General features: G+C 30.3%; 1 protein-coding gene across 1 annotated transcript in view; it reads left to right on the top strand.

The window, feature by feature from the left end:
* Positions 1 to 18,415, top strand: part of LOC145243950 (proton myo-inositol cotransporter-like) — a 97,350-nt gene extending 78,935 nt beyond the window's left edge. Inside the window, exons 6-10 of the mRNA XM_080107077.1 lie at positions 2,495 to 2,658; positions 6,128 to 6,239; positions 11,613 to 11,854; positions 13,052 to 13,204; positions 18,112 to 18,415. Of these exons, the coding sequence (XP_079963203.1) occupies positions 2,495 to 2,658; positions 6,128 to 6,239; positions 11,613 to 11,854; positions 13,052 to 13,204; positions 18,112 to 18,278 (838 nt within the window). The 3' untranslated portion in view covers positions 18,279 to 18,415. The remainder of the gene's footprint in view (positions 1 to 2,494; positions 2,659 to 6,127; positions 6,240 to 11,612; positions 11,855 to 13,051; positions 13,205 to 18,111) is intronic.
* The last annotated feature ends 2,694 nt before the right edge of the window (positions 18,416 to 21,109 follow it).

Here is a 21,109-nt window from a genome sequence, read left to right as displayed (position 1 = left end):
TTTTGGTTTCGATGCACCCAAGTCATGGATATATTTTTTATTTTTAAAACTGCAACTTTCTTTATGATATATAAAAATTGATAGAACATTAACTCTATAATAATAATATATATGAAATCTGCAAGAATTAAAATGTATTTAAGCGTGCCTTATGACCGGGCTATGCTGGGCGTCCCTGCTAGCTTAGATAAATACTTTTGCAGTTTTAACAAAAGAGCTACAATAATATCAGAGCATCTCCATTTATGCTGAACATCTACAGAATGCCAACATCAATATATTGCATCTGAATGAGTCCCCTGTGGAATTTCCACATGGCCCGATAGTATATATAATTAAGTAAATATAATAATCTATATATAAAGTGAAAATGTGTGTGTGTGTGTGTGTGCATTTCCCTACCAAATAATTCTGTCAATTTTTGGTCTAGAGACTCGAGATTTAACATAAGGAGTATTGAGATTTGGGAAAATCGTTTTAATCGGTTTCCGGCTAGAAATTTGGCTGTCAAGGGGTCAAAGTTCAACGACTTGACCATTGAAAATTCTACCAAACTCCTCCGTCAATTTTGTGTCTAAACACTTGAAATTTTATATGTAGGTTACTTGTAGATGGATCAAACTTTTTAATCTGATTTGAGCCCCAAAAAATAAATGTTATGGGGTCAAAGTTTAAAAAACATTGACCTCTGCGGTCTCTACCAAATTACTCAGCCAATTTCTGGTCTAAACATTTGAAATTTTACATAAAGGGTATTCAGAGATAGGGCCAGTTTTTTAATCGGTTTGGGTTGAAAATTTGAGCTGCCAAGGAGTCAAAGTTCAAAAGATTTGACCTTTGCAGTATCTAGCAAACTACTCAGCCAATTTTGGGTCTAAACATTTGAAATTTATAGATAACAGGTATTCAGACATGCGGTAAGCATTTTAATCAGTTTTGGGGCGAAAATTTGGCTGCCAAAGGTCAAAGTTGAAAGAGTTGCAGGTTCTACCAAATTCCTCTGCTAATTTTGGGTCTAAAGACTTGAACTTTTAGATGTAGGTAACTTGGACACGGGTAAAACTTTTTATTTTGATTTGAGACCAAAATAATAAATGTTAAGGGTTCATAATTGAGGTCAAAGTTTTAAAAAATGACCTCTGCAGTCTCTACGGAATTACTCAGACAAATCTTGGTCTAAACATTTGAAATCTTACATAAAGTGTATTCACATGTAGGGAAAATTATGGACAGTACATAGGGCCCGAACAAAGCTGGACTGAACTGCTAGTAATAATAGTAATAATAATAATAAAGTATAATATTATTTAAAGATCTAGTCTATGATATGTTAATTAGCATATAAAAACCATATAAAAGTAAAGATGCATAAAAAAGGTACCAGATAGGCAAATAGATAAAAGGAAGGAAACCTAGCCACACAAATCTAAAGACTTATATATTAATATTGAGTAAAATGATTCATAATTGTGAAATAAAAATCAGTTTCAAAAGGAAAAACAAAAAATCAACTCGAATTATGAATCGTTTTACTCAATATTAATATAGCTCTAGGATATATATATATATATATATATATATATATATATATATATATATATATATATTTTAGAAGGTAGTCACCACTTATCAAGGCCCGGAAGCCACTCGGGGATAAGGGTTAATATCTATATCTATTGAGCTTATTATATATCTACAGTACAATTGGCAATGTTTTCTTTTAAAAGTATTAATACATTTACTAATACATGAAAATAAACTCTGCTCTTTAGACTCCAGGTGAAATTCCCTCTAAAATATATATATATATATATATATATATATTCAATTAAACTAGAGTTCTTTAATAAACAAAATGAGTTACAGCAATTAATTGTAATTAAATTATTTTTGTTTTTTTCTGCAATACCACATTCCGTCAGATATTTAACCATTTAAAGAAACTTTCATGTACAGTCATGAATAAATAAAAATGAAAAAATTTCTTTTGCACAAAAAATAGTGAATCTTAAGCTTTGAGCAAACGGAGTGAAACACTGATTGGATTCATTTAATAATCTGTTATTCCTTTGAATGTTTATTGTCTCTAACTGAAATGCAAGACCTTCCCTTGCATCTTTCTGCTGATTAAAGACATATTTGTATCCCACTTAACGTAAATACCCCCAGACCCACCCAACTAGCATCAAAATCGCACCACTTGACTGTAAAGGTCCCTCGATGTCGGAAAAGTTTCTGCTCTAATATCTTTTCTTGAACATGCAGAAATTTAAATGTGATGTGAACAAACATGTTGATGCCCAACTCCCCACATAGATTGCCCCCTGTAAATATGCTTCCTATCTTATTGGCTCTTATGTTTCAGTGGCAGTATGTATTGCTTGTGGGATGAACAAAATAAAAAAAAATCTGTTTTTTTTTTTGCTGTTGTTTTTTTCTTTACACAATCCATTGTTTTCTAATTCAAAAAGTTTTTTTTTCTTTTTTCCCTCAGATATTTCAGTGGCACTATCATCCAAATGGCCGGAGTTGGAAATGTGACAAATGCAATCTGGGACTCTGTTATGGTCAACTGTGTGAGCCTTGTATTTTCCATTCTTGGAGTTTGGTTAGTAGATACAGTCGGCAGAAGGAAATTGGCAATCATTGGACTCGGAGGTAATTTTCGATTTCAATTTTTTTTAAAGAAAACGAACATGCTAGCTTGTAAATAAAAAAACCTAAGTTTCAAAATATGAAAATATTTCTTATTTAGGTTACGCCACCATCATTACTGCCACCGCCATTTTGCATGTTATTGTAAAGAATGAAAAAATTCCATTTACCTACATACTTTTGTTAATACATACAAAACTTCAAGACCATAAGAAAAATAATGAAACTCCACTTCATCATCACCACAACAACACCTACAAATCATATTTTTTATATACACTGCTGAATAAAAATTTAAGATTACTTAAAAATCTTTAAAAAGAAACCTTCTTTTTTTTTTAAGGATAGATTTTAAACTCTTCCAACTTAAGTTTACTAATACTACAATCTAAAAGGTTATGGAAACAAAAAAGTACATTCCAAACATTTTATTTAAAAATTTGCATTTTTATTAAATTAGGCTTTTTACACATGATCAAAATTATAAGACCAAGGGTATAAATTGTTAGATTTATGGTAATTCTAATGTTTTTAGTTCGGTTAGAGATTAGCAATCACTGTGTAAAGGTGTTACCATGCCTAAAGCAAGAAAACTAACCGAAGTTGAGCACTCTCAAATTGTAGGATTCCATAAGCAAAGTTTGTCACAGCGAGCAATAGCAGCTAAGGTAAATCGCATTAAACAGTTATTTGCAACTTTCTAAAGAAAACTGAGAATTATGGAAAAGCAAAATCCTTTGGTACCCCCCCCCCCGAATTTCTCCTGCATTGAGTAGGAGAATCAGACGGGTTGTTATGAATGACAGAGGACTTTCTTTTAGTCAAATTAAGGCAGATGCTGATTGCAGTCCAATAACCATTGAACAACACTTACAACAAAAAAGCATGGTGAATAAAAAGTGTAAACAAATTCCTCGATTGCTTCTATGTCACAAAGTGAACCGCTTAAGATTTGGTCATGAATATCAAACCCGGGACGTTGAGAAGTGGGAGAAAGTCCTGTTTTCTGATAAGAAAAAATTCAATTTAGATGGTCCTGATGACTTCCAGTGATATTGGCATGACAAAAACATGCCCCTTGAAATTTTTTCCACACGTCATAGTGGTGCAGGGTCTGCAATGACATGAGGTGCCTTTTCTTACAGAAGGACGATGGAGCTCCAGGTGGTGCAGGGTCGTTAGACAGCAGTTGATTATGTTAGCATGCTACAAAAAGCATCTTTGATGATGGAGGGTCATCGTTTGTGTGGAGATGGATAGTTATTCCAACAAGATAATGTTGCAATCCACACTGCAAGACGGACCTTGAGCTTTCTACAAGAAAATGGAGTCCATCTCTTGGGACATCCTACATGCTCACGGGCTTGAACCCAATTGAAAATATTTGGGGATGAATGGCAAGAGAGGTTTATCGAAATGGCAAACAATATTCAGCAAAAAATGAACTTTGTGAAGCCATCTTGAGAAACTGGAGCAGGATCCCCCGCACCTTAATGGAAACCCTTATTTCTAGCATGCCCTAAAGAATTTTTGAAGTCTTCAAAAGCAGTGGAGGTAGAACTTCTCATTAAGTTTGATTGTTGAATATTTACGTACACTTTTTGTACAATTTAATAGAATTTTTTGTCTCTGGTTTTATAACTTTGATCATGTGTAAAAAGCCTAATTTAATAAAAATGTAAATTTAAAAAATAAATCTTTGGAATATAGCTTTTTGTTTCCATAACCTTTTAGATTGTAGTATTGGTAACCTTAAGTCGGAAGAGTTTAAAATCTATCCTTAAAAAAAGTTGTTTTTTTTTAAAGATTTTGAAGTGGTCTTAAATTTTGGATCAGCAGTGTATATATATATATATATATATATATATATATATATATATATATATATATAGTGTAAAATTTTATTGAAAATTCAGACTCACGTTTTCCTTCTTATAACCTTCGTTTATTTCCTGGATTTTTTCCATTACAGCTGTTTCTTTAGTGGGTAGGCAATTTTACGATTTATGTGTCCATAAAAATATCCTGTCCCCACCAACTTCTTCAGATGTTTATCCATTAGATTTTTACAACAAATGCTATATTTTTAACATTGTATTCCGGTAAAAAGATTTCCAAAGCTATGCCTGCTCACTTCCTCAATCTTGTTATGTGAAGATAGTTTTCCGTTTTACCCCGTAGTTTCGTATTTTTATTTTTTATTTATTAATTATTTATTTTTGTTTTAATTTCCCCTTTTTTTCTATTTATTTTTTCCAATTATCATATAATTTTATTTTTACATTAATGTGTGTTTATTTTAATGTTCCTGTTTTGCTTGGTATTTCATCGTATTATTACTCAATCCAGGGTCACTCTCATGGAATCATTTTTTATATCTAGGATTACCTCCCTAGCATCTTTTATCTTTCCTTATATTATGCGTTTCGTTTTTACTATTTTTTTTAACTAGTCTGCTCTAGTGCGTGAAATTAAATATCTGTTTCTGTGCAAACATCCGTGGATTACATCTAGTCGTTTGTTTAAAATATATATATATGTATATATATATATATATATATATATATATATATACCTTTTTAAGCTAGTAAGCCTTCATTTTTTTTTTCTCCATTGTTAGAGTAGGTAACATTTAATCTTTATATTTTAAACCACAAAAACCACTGTTGTGATATACTAGGTTATTTAGCTTCATTTAATACTTTTGTGCTTGTCAAAGGAGATTCTGTTACTTGATAACAATTTAGCCATTGGAAGTTTAGTGATGAATTCTATCAACACTAATGCTCATAAAGCAAATAGTATTTACAAAAAAAAACAATCTGACAATGCTGCTGATATCACATTAACTGTAGATAAGCAAACTTGTAATTAAAAATAATTTAAAGAAAGCATATAATTAACCTATGATAAAGTGCATAATATTTTTGATTTGTTTGGTGATTGCAAGTAAAAGTTCCTGATATATTGTAATAAAATACTCCATAAGCGATCGTGCTTTTGTCTATAAATGACTTGCTGAAATGAATCAAAGGATTTCTAAAACCAGCTTTACACAAAAGACAGTCTTATCGATAAATTCTCCTATTTACTCAGTCCATTGAACTGGAAACCGAAGAAAAATGTGCACAATAATGGAATAATGAATAAAAAAAGAAACTTTACACAAGTGTATTTCAATACTGAAGCAACTGACAGCAAAATGGAAAATCTTTCTGGTACATTGGAATTATCTCCCTTGGACCGTTAATGGCCGTAAGGACTAAAACGACCTTTCAAGTTTTCTGAAAAGAGAATTTGTGTAAATCATTTCTCAGTGACGAAGGAGGTTAGATTCCATGAAGTTTGGTAAATAAATAAATAAAACTATTAAACTTGTCAATCTTTTTTTTTTTTTTTTTTAAATGAATTTATTAAATGTTTAAACAAATTGGATGATTGCATAAAAAATATATTTTGTTTTATTTTTCAGGTCTTGCCTTCAGCAGTATATGTTTAGGAACAACATTTCTTATGGCAGATAAATATTCTCCCTGGGTTAATGCCACAGGAGACTTAATTAACAGCACCTGTTCAACTTACAGGTAAGGGTTTAAAATTTCTGACATTAATAAAGATTTCTCTATCATGTTTTGTAAAATCAACAGTTTCGTATTCAGTTTACCTGTTCACACTTTTTAACAACAGGGAATAATCTTGACTCCCCGAGAAAAGTGTTGTCAAAACAAAACAGTTCTTCCATTACCTGTGCTGAAAAACTGGAGGCTTTTGGACGTGTGTGTCGAAAACTAGATCAGAAGCTTTCGGACACTTGACATCACAGAATGATCCTTACTCCATGCCCTTTTTTTTTTTTACATAGGCATCCCTACTTGTCAAGGCCAAAAGGCTACTCGAGGATAAGGCTTAAAGAGTGTACAGTAGAAATTGGACAATATAGTCATCGTTTGTAATGGAAATTCAGTGAATTTGTTCACTTATATGGAACGGCTCGTCAAAAACTTGTTTACATTAGACTTGAAGACAACCATATTGTAGTCAGCTGGAAAGCAGGAAAACGGAAGACAATTCCATATTCCATAGGCGTGCAGTTCTAAGAAAGAAGCTTTGCTCATGGAATCTACATTTAGGTTTAGGCACAGTTAAAGAGTGGGGGAACTTAGTGATAGTGTTTTCTGCTAGACGGGTGTTTGGTGAGGGAGGACCAGAGATTGGAGCTCATCTGAGCACTTGCCATGAAAATACTCCAATTTATTAGTTTACTCTGGTACATGGTTCCAGAATTTTCTTTGCTTACTCGTGTGCACCATTTCTATTAGGATCAATAAGAGTTCTTGAGGTAGTCAATGTAGAACAGTTGATGTGGCAGGGTCAGTACGTAGGGGAAAGCCAAGGCAAACATGGGAGTAAGTGATATAGATTTATTTGAGAAAGAAAAATTAACAAATACCTATATAGCTAAAGATAGGTAAATTTGAAAATCAATTTCAAAAATGACATCCTACAGATGCCAGTTTCCATTGTCAAGATATTGCATCCAGCTTTGAATTTTAGTTATGTAGATTTTTTTTTTTTAATTTCCAGGAGATATTCATTATTGTTATATCAGGTTTTTTTTCTTTTTTCAGGTAGCCGGAGTTCTCTCCCTTGAACTGTAAAAGGAATACATTTATAAATAGATCAAGAAGTGTTTATGTATAATATATTGTTTTCAAAATATAATTATCCACTGACACATGTTTCGTCATCTACGACTCATCAGAGTGGCTGAATCTAGTGAGATTTGAAATCGGGACCCCACAGTAAGGAGCCTAAACTCGTACCGATTATCCTTCCCGCACAACTGTTTGGATATTCTAATGCTGGAATATACACCATCCCCTGCATTAATTGCCATCAAGCATATGTAGGAGAAACCCAACGTGAATTAAGTACAAGACTTACAAAATATAAGAGATAAAAAAAAAATGGCAATCTCCTCAATGCACGTTTATCCATATTTCATATCGTAACCATTCCTTCAGTTTAATCAAATTCGCACATGATAAACCTTTAAGAAGAATTTTTGAGTCGGCACTAATCATAAATTCCAATACAATAAAGCAAAGAAATGAGTTCTACACTCTAGCACCCATCAAAAAGTAATTTAATAATCAAGGAGCACAATTTGAACCCTGATTAGTTCCGCAGTGGTTAGAGTACTTGGAAAAATCAATTGTAAAAAGTGATATTCTCCTGAAGGTTGAAGGTTCAATCCTCAGTGTGGGCAACCAAAAAATACAATTGCGAATTACTTAGGACCTCTATCCAATCATGGCTGATGAAACAAGAGCACACTACCCCCGTGAGTAAATAAAGGGTTCTGCTTGAAATTTCGTCCAAATTCCCGAGTTCGACAAGATACACCTGAAGAAGGTCGGAGGTTCCATCGACCAAAACATTGTGAAAATCACACTCAAGATGAAAACAGTAGTCTGATGAATAATAATGCAAATAAATTAAACTATAAAAGTAAAAATAAAACAAAAAGTGAAGAAAATGGAATTAGAAAAATGTTTAAAAAACATGTTTAAAATAGGTTCAGAAATAAAATAACACAAGTTCCATTGCAGTTTTTAGTTTAAGACTACAAGGCGAAGAATTTTTGTTGCTTTTATCGATTCATATATGTATTTCCGTATCCCTTATTATGTAGTTTAATTTATTACATATTATAAACATTCATATTTTTGGAACTCTGTTAAAATTTATTTTCTTTATTGTATTTAATTTATCACATGTGAGACATTTATGGTCCTTTCAATCTATATAATTATAAAACTCAAATGACCTTGTAATGGGTGTTGTAACCCAACATCCGGTTTACAACTTCCGGTTGCACATGCATACATAAACAAATAATCAATGTGACAATAAAACATATTGTTTTACTGTGTATTCAGCATCCCAATTGTTTTTTTTTTTGCGTTTGAATTATGCAAATAAACAATTCTTAATACTTTCTGCATTTTATTTCATATCGTTCATTTCCATATTACGTTTAAGTCATTTTAACTCAGTTTTCTTACAAATAAATCTACTTTAACCCGTTGACAATCATAAGAGCATTTTACAATGGCGATTTACCCACCGCCGTCATCTTTTTTTTAATTTATTCTCCATTTTTTTAATACACCTTTCTTAAAAAACATTCATACATTTTTTTCTACACTACCAACATAAATAAATAACCCTGAAAATATGTTTTTTTAAATTGGCGTTACAAATAAATAATCAACACAACAATAAAACATTGTTTTACTTTGTACGTTTTCAATTGTTTTTGTTTTTCGCATTTAAATTAAAAGATATATCAAAATTTGAATTTAACTTTAAATATTATGCTATCTGTTGAGTGCACATTTACCTGTAAGTATGGCAAACTACTTATAATTCAATAGCTATAAGTTTATTTTTCAAAAATAAAGAATTATAAACAGAACGACTCATAGAAATCTATCTATATTCTTTTTTCATTTTCATATACTTTCATAGAAATGTTTCTGTTATGTCACAAAAAACTATTTTCTTTACGTCACAAGTGTCACGCTCATACATTAATTCCATAGCTAATATAACATACTGAACCAACAGGTCACGGGTAGTCTAGTATGCATTATTTCTGTGAAAATGTTTCTGTAAATAAATATATTAACAAAAACATCTTTAAACATATTTTAAAGAAAACATGTAAATAAATAATTTTAAAAAAAAATCTGTGAATAAACATAAAACATTTGTAAAAGAACATCTGTAAATAATCATATTAAAAAAAGCATCAGTAGATAAATATATTAAAAAATTATCTGTAAATAAATATTTAAAATATCGGTAAATAAATATATTTAAACAAACATCTGTAAATAAACATATTGAAAAACATTTGTAAATAAGTATATTGAAAAACATCTATAAAAATATTTAAAAAAACATGTCTAAAACATTCAAAAACATCTGTTAAACATAAAAAGCATAAATATATTTAAAAAACATCTGTAAATAAAAAATTAAAATCATTTGTGAATAAACATTCAAGACATTTAATTAGACATTAAAAAAACATGTAAATAAACATATTTAAAAACATGTAAATAAGCATATAAAAACATTTGAATTTAAACATATTATGTAAACATTTGAAAAGAATCATACTAAAAACGTGTGTACAAATTTTTTAAAAACATTTGTAAATAAATATATTTTGTAAAAACACATGTAAATAAACATATTAAAAACAGCTATAAATAAACGTATTAAAACATCTATAAACATATTTAAAAAACATCTGTAAATAAACATTAAAAAAAATCTGTAAATGAATATATTTAAAAAAATCTGTAAATAAACATATATAAAATCATCTGTAAAAAGTATATTTGAAAAACCTTACTAAATAAACATATTTAACAAATCATTTGTAAACAAACATATTTAAAAACATCTGTAAATATATTTTAAAAACATTTTAAATGTACATATTAAAAACATCACATATAAAAAACATGTAAATAGACAATAAAAACAACTGTAAATAAACATATTAAAATTAAAGTAAACATATTTGAAGACATCTGTAAACAAACATTTATTTACTCATGTTTTCTAAAAATATGTAAAATAATGTGAATTAACATATTTTTAAAACATCTGCAAAAAGCATTTAAAAAACATCTGTAAATATTCATATGTAAAACATCTGTAAATAACTATATTTAAAAACATCTGTAAATGATCATATTTAAAAACATCTGTAAATGATCATATTTAAAAAACATTTGTAAATAAACATATTTAAAAAACATCTGTAAATAAACATTTAAAAAAACATTAAATAAATATTTGAAAACATCTGTAAATAAACATATTTAAAAACATCTGTAAATAAACATATTTAAAAACATCTGTAAATAAACATATTTAAAAAAACATCTGTAAATAAACATTTAAAAAACATCTGTAAATAAACATTTAAAAAACATCTGTAAATAAACATTTAAAAAACATCTGTAAAAATATATATAAAAACATCTATAAATAAACATATTAAAACATCTATAAACATTAAAAAACATAGACATATTAAAAACACATCTACAAGTAAACATATTAAAAAACATCTGTAAATAAACATATTTAAAAAACATCTGTAAATAAACATATTTAAAAAACATAAGTAAATATATTAAAAACATCTATAAATAACAATATTAAAAGACATCTATAAATAACAATATTAAAAAACATCTATAAATAAACATATTTAAAAAACATTAATAAACATATTTACAAAACAATAATAAATAAACATTACAAAACATCTGTAAATAAACATATTAAAAAACATCTGTAAATAAACATATTGAAAAAACATCTGTAAATAAACATATTTGAAAAACATCTGTAAATAAACATATTTAAAAAACATTTGTAAATAAACATTTAAAAAACATTTGTAAATAAACATTTAAAAAACATTTTTAAATAAACATATTTAAATAAAACATCTGTAAATAAACATATTTAAAAAAGCATTAGTAAATAAACATTAAAAAAATCAATTTTCAAATACTTTTTATTTATTTAACAATGTTTTACCTTTCACTTACATTTTCAGAATTGTACAAAAACAACTCCTGTCATCTTTTATAAAAAGATTATAAAAACCTACTCCGGCAGGTGTTGCCAAATTAACTAATACCAGCTACTTCCTGTTTAAAACAGGAAATAGCACTTAGAAGTTGATATGCAGTAAAACCAATTTGTGTTGTATTAAATTTTATTTTTTAAAGTTTTCCGGTAATGGAAAATCTTTATATATATATATATATATATATATATATATATATATATATATATATATATATATTTACATGATAGTTATTTTATTCTTTTTCTTTTTTTTTCTTTTTATTTTTCAGTCGATGTAACGAGTGTATCAAAGATGAAGTCTGTGGCTTTTGTTATGCAGCTAATCCCAACACCACAGATAGTTGTCTTCCTGTCAGTCCCACCTCCCCCCAGTTATCTGAAGTAGGGGCATGTAATTCTTCACTAGCTCTTGCTACATATTCAACTAAATGGGCTCCCAATTATTGTCCTATATCTTTTTCATGGGTAGCAGTTGTTGGACTGGCTCTTTTCCTCATATTTTTTGCTACAGGTTAGTTAATTTTTTTTCTTGTGTGATTCGGGTTAAGTTGTATTGCATCCATGTCATTTAATGATTTTAATTAATCCTGACCCCTTGCTAAGTCCTCTCTCACCCGCAATGACAAATGACTTGAACTAATTACATGTCACTTGTCTTCCCCTAATAGTTCCATCTACCAACATCTAGTAGCACATGACATCCACAAAAATGAATTAAGAAACATATTAATAAAAAATACTGCCATTCTAGCCGTCTCATATTGTGCCTCTCCATAATAGAGGCCCAACTCATTCGCATGAACAAATTGACCATCAATCAGGCTCAATATGAAGGAGAAGGTATACTTAAGTGCTTTTAAACAATTTTAATTGACTTTTTCAATAAAAGCACTAAACACATTTAATTGACTTTTTCAATAAAAACACTAAGCACATTTAATTGACTTTTTCAATAAATTCACTAAACACAATTTTTTAATTCATCACGACTTCTGGGAGTCAAAAACGTTCACAGCTATGGTAAATTTCTTTTCACACTTGAACAGAACGTTTGAACATTGGCTTGACAAATAGAAAAGATGGATCGGAAGAGAAACGAACAGGAATTATCCCTACTGTTCAACGAAACATGTATAGTTATGTGTATATGCATGTATAGTTATATATATATATATATGTGTGTGTGTGTGTGTGTGTATTGATATCTGTATATATAATGTTTATATGCATGTATATGTATGTCTATCAAGTAATTGTCATATGACTTTGATATGCTAAAATTTTAAACTTATGGAGAACGACCTGAAGAGGCATAACAAACAAGAAGATAAATAATTTTAATAATGCTTTCCAACAAACATTTGTCACACATAGCTATAAATTCAACTATGCTTTAAACTTACTCTAAGGTGGTAATTTGCCTAGAATCTACTTGTGACTAGAAGCTGCATCCTACCTACAACAATTATGTAGGAAAAATTTTGTTGCATAAAATTGCATGCATAAAACAAGTGTTACCCAATTCGATACTTTACTGTTGTTTGTTATTTATATAAAGTATTCTCCCATGTTGGTTGATGTAATTTTTTATGTTAATATTGTAGAATGCATGTTTATTATAGATAATATAAAACCTATACGTATTTTAATTTCTTAAACGTATTCTTAATTATCATTTCTAATCAAAGATTACTATTGATAACTGCAGGTATGGGTCCTCTTCCTTGGACGGTGAATGCTGAGATTTACCCATTATGGGCACGCAGCACTGGTAACGGACTTGGATCAATGACCTGTTGGTTTTGTAATCTGATCATCGCAGCCTCGTTTTTACCTTTTATTGAACTCATCCAGAGTTATGGTAAGATCGTGCAGCGTCTTTTTTTTTTAATTATTTTTTATTAATTTTATTTTATTGCGGACTATTATCCTCATCTATTTAGTTCTTGTTTCACAACGTTTCGGCCAACTATTCCTCTGGCCTTCCTCAGGTAGTAACCGAGACAGGATAGGAACTCCGAATCTCCTAATTCCATCGCAGTTACCATCTGACGAAGAAGGCCACAGGAATAGTTGGCCGAAACGTTGTGAAACAACTAAAAAAGATTAGGATAATAGTCTGCAATAAATAAAATTAATAAAAAAATAATCATCTCAATAATGAATTCCTATTAAAATAAAATATATATCTTTTTTCTTGTAATATTATTTTCTTTAAAGCAAATGTTTAGAAAAAAAATTTTTTTTTTTTCTATTTTCACATTTTTCCATGCTGGAAAAACAAAGAATTGTCATTGGTCATACGTTCCATGTTTGATCTAATCTTGTTGTCATGTTTGGTATCAAAGGGAAGGAGGGAGATACGAGACTGTTTGCACTAACATCAGATTAACTCGAATGAAATTATATTTGGGTCAATAAAAATGTAAATAAAAATCAAAGAAGCTAGTTTGAATAAAGTATCAGTTTGCCAGATTCATTGCTATTAGGGTCTGATTTGAAAATTTGACAAGATAACTTTGTATGTTAAATAAGTTTGTAACAGCGCACATATGAGCGCATATGAAAATAGCAGCAGCAGCGATGGATGGATGGTAAGCGATGGTATTAGTAACAGGCGCAGCATTTGAACATGCACGCAAATTGACAAGTGTGCTCAGGCTTACATCTGAAGAAAAAGAAACAAGGGCACTATGTGGTTGGGAAGGAAAAAAGTCGACACCAAAGGAGATGGACATGTAAAATAAAGGTGAGAATGGGCCGGCTGTGGCCAGCGTGTGATTGAAAAAAAGAGAAACACTCCAGGTTAGATGGACATGTGGCAGCAAGAGACTTTTAAGTGAAACGGTATTAAATGCTTTTGTTAAAAAGAGGGAAAAAATGGAAGCTCTGATTTTTATTTATTTATTTATTTCCAGTTTTATTTTATGAATTACTGATGTAAAGCTTTATTTTATGAATTACTAAAATGAAGTTTTATTTTTATGAATTACTAAAATAAAGTTTTATTTTTATGAATGACTAAAGTAAAGTTTTATTTTTATGAATGACTAAAGTAAAGTTTTATTTTTATGAATGACTAAAGTAAAGTTTTATTTTTATGAATGACTAAAGTAAAGTTTTATTTTTATGAATTACTTAAATAAAGTTTTATTTTTATGAATGACTAAAGTAAAGTTTTATTTTATGAATGACTAAAGTAAAGTTTTATTTTATGAATTACTGATGTAAAGTTTTATTTTTATGAATTACTGATGTAAAGTTTTATTTTTATGAATGACTAAAATAAAGTTTTATTTTTATGAATGACTGCAGTAAAGTTTTATTTTATGAATGACTGCAGTAAAGTTTTCTTTTATGAATGGCTAAAGTAAATTTTATTTTATGAATTACTAAAGTAAAGTGTAACTGCAACGTTACAAGTTGATAAGAAAAACAAGAAAGACTATTGTGGCACAGATGAAAGGGAAATTATCAACTCATAAAAACATGGGTCCTAGATATGACCTTAAACTATATCCAGTGGTGAGGCCCCAGCTTGCAGGCTTTGGGGAGTGTGGAGCCACCCTTTAATTGCCATTGCTCCCAGGTCCACTCTGACCCGGAGTATCTGTTAGGGTACCGACGATGGGTTAAATAGAAACCGACTTGAAAATAACAAATATATTCTATTAAAAAAATTTTCTTCAAAATCTTTGGATTCGGCATTAAGTAACCCGAAAAGGGTTAATATGGCGTAAAACAAAAACAACCAAACAACCAACCATAAAAACACGATTCTTTTCTATTCTAAAATGTTTGTAGTCAACACTTTAGCTATTCATGACCTCCTCCCCCCTCCTCCTAAAGGAAGCATTCCAGACCAGGTAGGTCACAGTGTGGTGTTGTTCTGGTACTGCACTTCAACTTTTCTGTCCTCAGTCGGTGAAGGAGAGGTCCTTCCTGACTGAGACAATTATTTTTGTTCCTATCAAGAGTGCTCCTTTTTGGAAAGGTGGATTTTCCCCACATCAAAACTGACCTTGTGTCTAACTCGGCCCTCGTGGGGAGGCAAGTAAATAGGAAGAGTGTAAAGTCTAAAGAAATTATGGTTCAACTCGGATCAGCTGGTGATAATCGTTTGTAGAATTGATAAAATATTATAAATATTGGGTGCTTTTGTACATTAGTGACCTTTTAAAATCAACGCATTTCAGGTGAAAACATTATGGACTTTTGTGTCATGTCGAAATTAGTATAAATTCCAAAAATTATGAAAACTGATGTAGTAGTACATGTGTCAGACGTATTTTTGACCAAAGAAATCATCCACAATTAGATTCTATGTTTAAAAATGTCAGACTTTTAAATTAAGTCAAGGGAGATAATTCACTTTGTCATACTGAATTGGTGGCACAACTCTTCCACATTAAAACATATGATGAAGCTCAATAATTTGCTAAATTCTTGTTTTACTCGTAATCATTTTTCTACTAAACCATTTAGTTGAGTGTTGGAGTTTATTTCTGTTTTTTCGATTTGGGTATGTACGTATGTATGTGCATATATGTATGTATCCCTGAAGGATTAAAAACAAAACCTTACAAAAGGCGAATGAACTCTTTTTCTGAGTCAATGGCCAACTAGCACCGTGTATATTTGTGTGTGTGTATATGTCTATTGGGGTGGAGAGGGCTCCCGTAAGCCGTGGTGAAGGCAACCTTTCTAGGAGAAGCAAATCTCTGATTTAAAAAAAAATCTCAACATTTTGAACCGAGAGTGAGACTTAGCTATCATACAAAGCTAAGACTCTGTAACATCATCTTTGTATAGATACTCCCTCAGGCATTTGGGCTCATGGATTTTAAATGTCTTAGGGAGTGGCACTCGTCTCACGAGACGTTGCAATCATCATATGTATGTATACTTGCATGTATGAATTTAGTGTATATTATTGTATTTAGGGAGGATATTGATTACTATTTGTTACTGTTGTCTTTTTTTTTTCATATCTTTGTTTCTTTACTTCACAAATAATTAAAATAAGGTGTTGGCTTAAAGAGTACCTTATAGGTAAGTCACTGTTTTCACTAACATCTGTATAGTTTTGCACTTAAAAATTATTAAATAAGACATTTTAATATTATTATTAATAAGGCAATACTGGTCCGCATCATCTTGCTTGGTTGGCATCAGTTAGGGTATCTGTCCTATAAAAATTTTGCTTGTTAAGGAAATTATACCTGATCAAAGTTTTGAAGTAAATTTCTAAAAAGCTGTCCAACACATGCCAGCATGTAACACAGACATTAAACTGAATATGATACTGTTATTGTTGTATAAAAGAAAAAATGTCGACATTAGGAATATTAAAAATATACAGAATTTGTATTATTATTCATCGGACTACTCTTGAGTGTGATTTTCACAATGTTTTGGTCGATGTAACCTCCGGCCTTCTCCAGATGTATCTTGTCAAACTTGGGAATGTTTCTGTCGAACTCAGAAATTTGAACAGAATTTCGAGCGAAACTCTTTATTTACTTCATGGGGGTAGCGTGCTCTTGTTCTGTCAGCCATGACTGGATGGAGGTCTTAAGTAATTCGCAAATATATTTTTTCAGTCACCCACACTGAGGATTGAACCTTCAACCGTCAGGAGAATATCACTTTTACAATTGATTTTTTCAAGTATTCCACCCACTGTGTCATGGGTTCTTGCGGACAATTCTAGTACGAATTTTAGGAGCGTTCAACCTATTTTATATCTAGTTGTAAATATCACTATGTATTACTAATTATTACTATATCTATCTTATATATATATATATATATATATATATATATATATATATATTAATATTTTTACTTATTACTTGTATATATTAACTAGATACAGAAAGTTTTAATGATTGATGCATATTACAAGATAAAAGATAACTGATGAAAATCAGCAAAGCTTTGGAGTCTACTGTTTGATTTGGTGGCCCCATGCTGTTCTGTGTCAAGCAAACTTACCATAGAAGTCCCTAGCTGCAGAAAGATTTTCTTCTCCAATAGCTTTTAAACCACTAGCCTTTGGAATTCCATCCCTGCTCCCTGTTTCCATAAGCAAATTCAAAGTCAGAAATTTAAATGTAACAGGAACAAACATCTAGTTTATATTATTTGTATTCTTCGAACTACTGTTCTCATCACAACGTTTGTATCAAGGTAACCTCTGACCTTATTCAGGAGAATCTTTCTGTCAAACTTGGGAATCTGAATAAAATTTCGACTCCTTATTTAACCTAAGTTAAAAATGCAAATATCAAGTTTCATGGTTCAATTGCGCTCTACACAGAAACATTCATTTCGAACATGCCCCTATGTTATCAAAGAACTGTTGATGTTATATGTTAGGCCCTTCTACTTGTACATTGATAAAACTTATAAAATACATTTGTGATGTTAGGCTGTATAAGGGTGTTAACATTGGTCAAAATTTGACTCCTTCTTTAACCAAATTTTTTCATTTATCAGTTTTAAATACTTATTGGGTGCATTCCACTACAAAAACTATCTAAGAATACTCTCAAACACATATAGTACATTTATTAAAAAAAATTTTTTTTTAATCAGCTCATAGAACAAACTCAGAGACAAAATAAAATGCCTATTATATATAAGTAGAGATAATGTTCCTTTTCAACATTATTCCAAGTTTTGGTTATTATCATACAGACACAAAATCTTCATTATAACAATGAATTGAAATTTTCATGTTTTATCTTTTTTCTTTTCTTGTAGGTGTTTTCTATGTGATGGCGTCTGTTGCTCTCATAGGATCGGTATTTTGTTTTCTTTTTCAACCTGAAACTAAAAACAAACCTTTGGAAGAAATTGAAGCGTTATTTTCAACAAAAGAATCCAGAGATCTCGATATAAAAGCGACATATTTCTCAACGGAAGATTAATTTGAATCTTTCTCTTTTCTTCATTTCTTTTTTTTTTTTTTGATCACGTCAAAGGAACATTTTTAGATTTTTTATATCAATTTTTCATAAAGATTCTTAAATTGCTTTACTCACAAAATAATTCCACACGAGTATTTCATATATATATATATATATATATATATATATATATATATATATATATATATAATATTTATAATATAATTCAAGCAATGCTGAACCTGATCAGTACTAAAATGGATGACCATTTGTGAATTTCAAGTGCTGTATGTTCTCTCCGCTTATCTCTGCATTGTTTCCAATCGTCCTGAACTTTTGTCATTAGACTTGAGCAGTGTTGATTCAGGAGAGGTGTGGTTGGGGATTGCATAATCCTTGCCTCAAAATTACACGTACAGCTACCTTTACAGGGGGTATTCATTGTATTTTGAGACTGAACAGAGGCAACAATTGATTATATTTATATATATATATATATATATATATATATATATATATATATATATATACTTGTTTATTGTTATATAAACATGGTCACATCCTGCTGCTACAAATAGCCACTTGTTTCAATCAAACAACAGATATCATCAGGCAGCGACTTGACTATTCAAAAGTTCAATGATTCATTGAACTTTTGAATACTCAAGTCGCTGCCTGATGATATCTGTTGTTTGATTGAAACAAGTGGCTATTTGTAGCAGCAGGATGTGACCATGTTTATATAACAATAAACAAGTATTATCAGCTCTTTTTATTGAGCACTATCTAACAACCTCGTTGAATTCATTAGTCCATTACTTTTGAATAAAAAAACCCGAGTATATATATATATATATATATATATATATATATATATATATATATATATATATATATATATATATATATATATATAACTCTATTTTCTATCAAGCACTATTTTATAAACCCAGTTGAAATTCCTATGAATACATTCTTAACCTGGACTACCATATATATATATATATATATATATATATATATATATATATATATGTAGGAGTGGAGGGGGTCTGTGTTTTCCAATCTTTGTATTCATTTCAGACAGTGGTACTACATGGTCCAGTTTGTCTCCAGCTAGGACAGTAATATGCCTGCAAATGTGTAGTCAAAAATGTTTCCCTCAAATTTTTTTTATATCTAGTATATATATATATTTATATATATAAATATATATATAATTAGATATAATAATATAGTTTTCGGTTTTCCTTTTACTCATTCTTCATGTATGGCACCTTTTTCGCAGATACCATATTGCCTGCTGACCTCATTCACAAACTCTGTTGTTGGTAGTCAGTCTCTCTCAAAAGATCAACCCACTCTTACTAAACTCTCTTTAACATTCCAAGACAAATAATCAAATTCAACCAAACTACATTTACAATTTACTTAGTTTATTTAGTCCTTCACGAGGTTAGACACAAGTTGAAAAGCCAGTGCACTAGGATCAACGCACTATGGCCTTAAAAAATGCTTGAACAGTGATATCAGCATCTTCAAGTTGGGACACCTCAGGCGATTAGCAATAAACTAACCCCTTCTCAAAGAGAAGGTAAAGCGTGGGAGTGCGGACCCTCTGGAACTGTAGGGAGGGAGGCACACCTCAGCCTCACAATAACAAAATTATTGTTGATCTGATTGTTGAGAATGTATCTGAAGTTTCAGCTTATTTTCAATTTATTTTTTATATTAATGAATCGCTACTTACGATGACCAAAAGCCACTCGAGGATAAGAGTTAATGAAATTGTAAGTTGGATGCTGAACATTATTGTGAGAGGATTGAAAAAACAAATAGCAAACAGAACAAGAATGATTATTTAAGAACACAGCTCGACAAGTATTTGTTGACATTGGACTTGATAGTGCCAATCTTGTTGTTTAGAAAGTAGTAGTTTCACAGCAATGTGTTCTACAGATGGGAGATTCTTTAAAAAAAAACAAAAAAACTCCATTTGATTTTTTTACTGTGCACATCGATTTAATGAAATGCAATTTTTTGGCAAAATTTCAAGAAAAACTAATGGACAGTTATCTGGCAATCGTCTGGAATGATGGGCACACGGATGCCACTTTAAGTAGAATTAAAAGTTTATTTTGACTTTTTTTTTTCCTAGCAGTTGAGTTGTTGTTGTGAATGTTTTACAGGGGAATCAGAGATTAGAGCTAAGTCAAGCATCTTCCATGAAAATAGTGATTGATTAGAAAAAGACTCGTAATGTCTCTTCTGTGTTATCATGGAAGAAAAATGGGCATTTGCTGCTAGATTGTGAAGTCAATTTTCTACTCTGTCAGTGCAAAAAAAAAAATGTTCTGAATGACACCTTTCCAGATGTGGGAGCATGTAGGATGTATCTAACTCTTATACGAGTACAGTATTGGTCCCCCGATTTATCGGAGAGGGAGCTATGTTTTCAGTGGCGTCCGTGCATCTGTCCGTTATTCCAGACGATTGCCAGATAACTATCCATTAGTTTTTCCTAAAATTTTGCCAAAAATTGTATTTCATTAAATCAATGTACACGGTAAAAAAATTTTTTTTGCGAAAATTCCTGTTAGATCACAAGAGGCGGCTCAAAAAAAGGTCAAAAATAGACAAAACTGACACGTTTAGCCCCATAAGTTTTGGTCCATCCATTAGATATTTCTGAAACTTGGCCAAAATATGGAGCATATTGTTATTTTTCTTAATATAAATCCAGTATGGGTGACCCTGGCAAAATTCTGGTTCACGTCCCCGGGGACCTTTAGTGCTAAAAGCGCTCCTTTCTGTGACTTTTTTCATATTTCTCAACAAAAACTTGATATGTC

The sequence above is a fragment of the Euprymna scolopes genome, chromosome 22 (assembly GCF_053919585.1).
Source record: "Euprymna scolopes isolate OS-2025 chromosome 22, ASM5391958v1, whole genome shotgun sequence".
In the NCBI taxonomy this organism is placed as follows: Eukaryota; Metazoa; Mollusca; class Cephalopoda; order Sepiida; family Sepiolidae; genus Euprymna; species Euprymna scolopes.
Note: the sequence above shows the minus strand (reverse complement) of the source record. Positions and strands in the feature narration are given on the sequence as shown.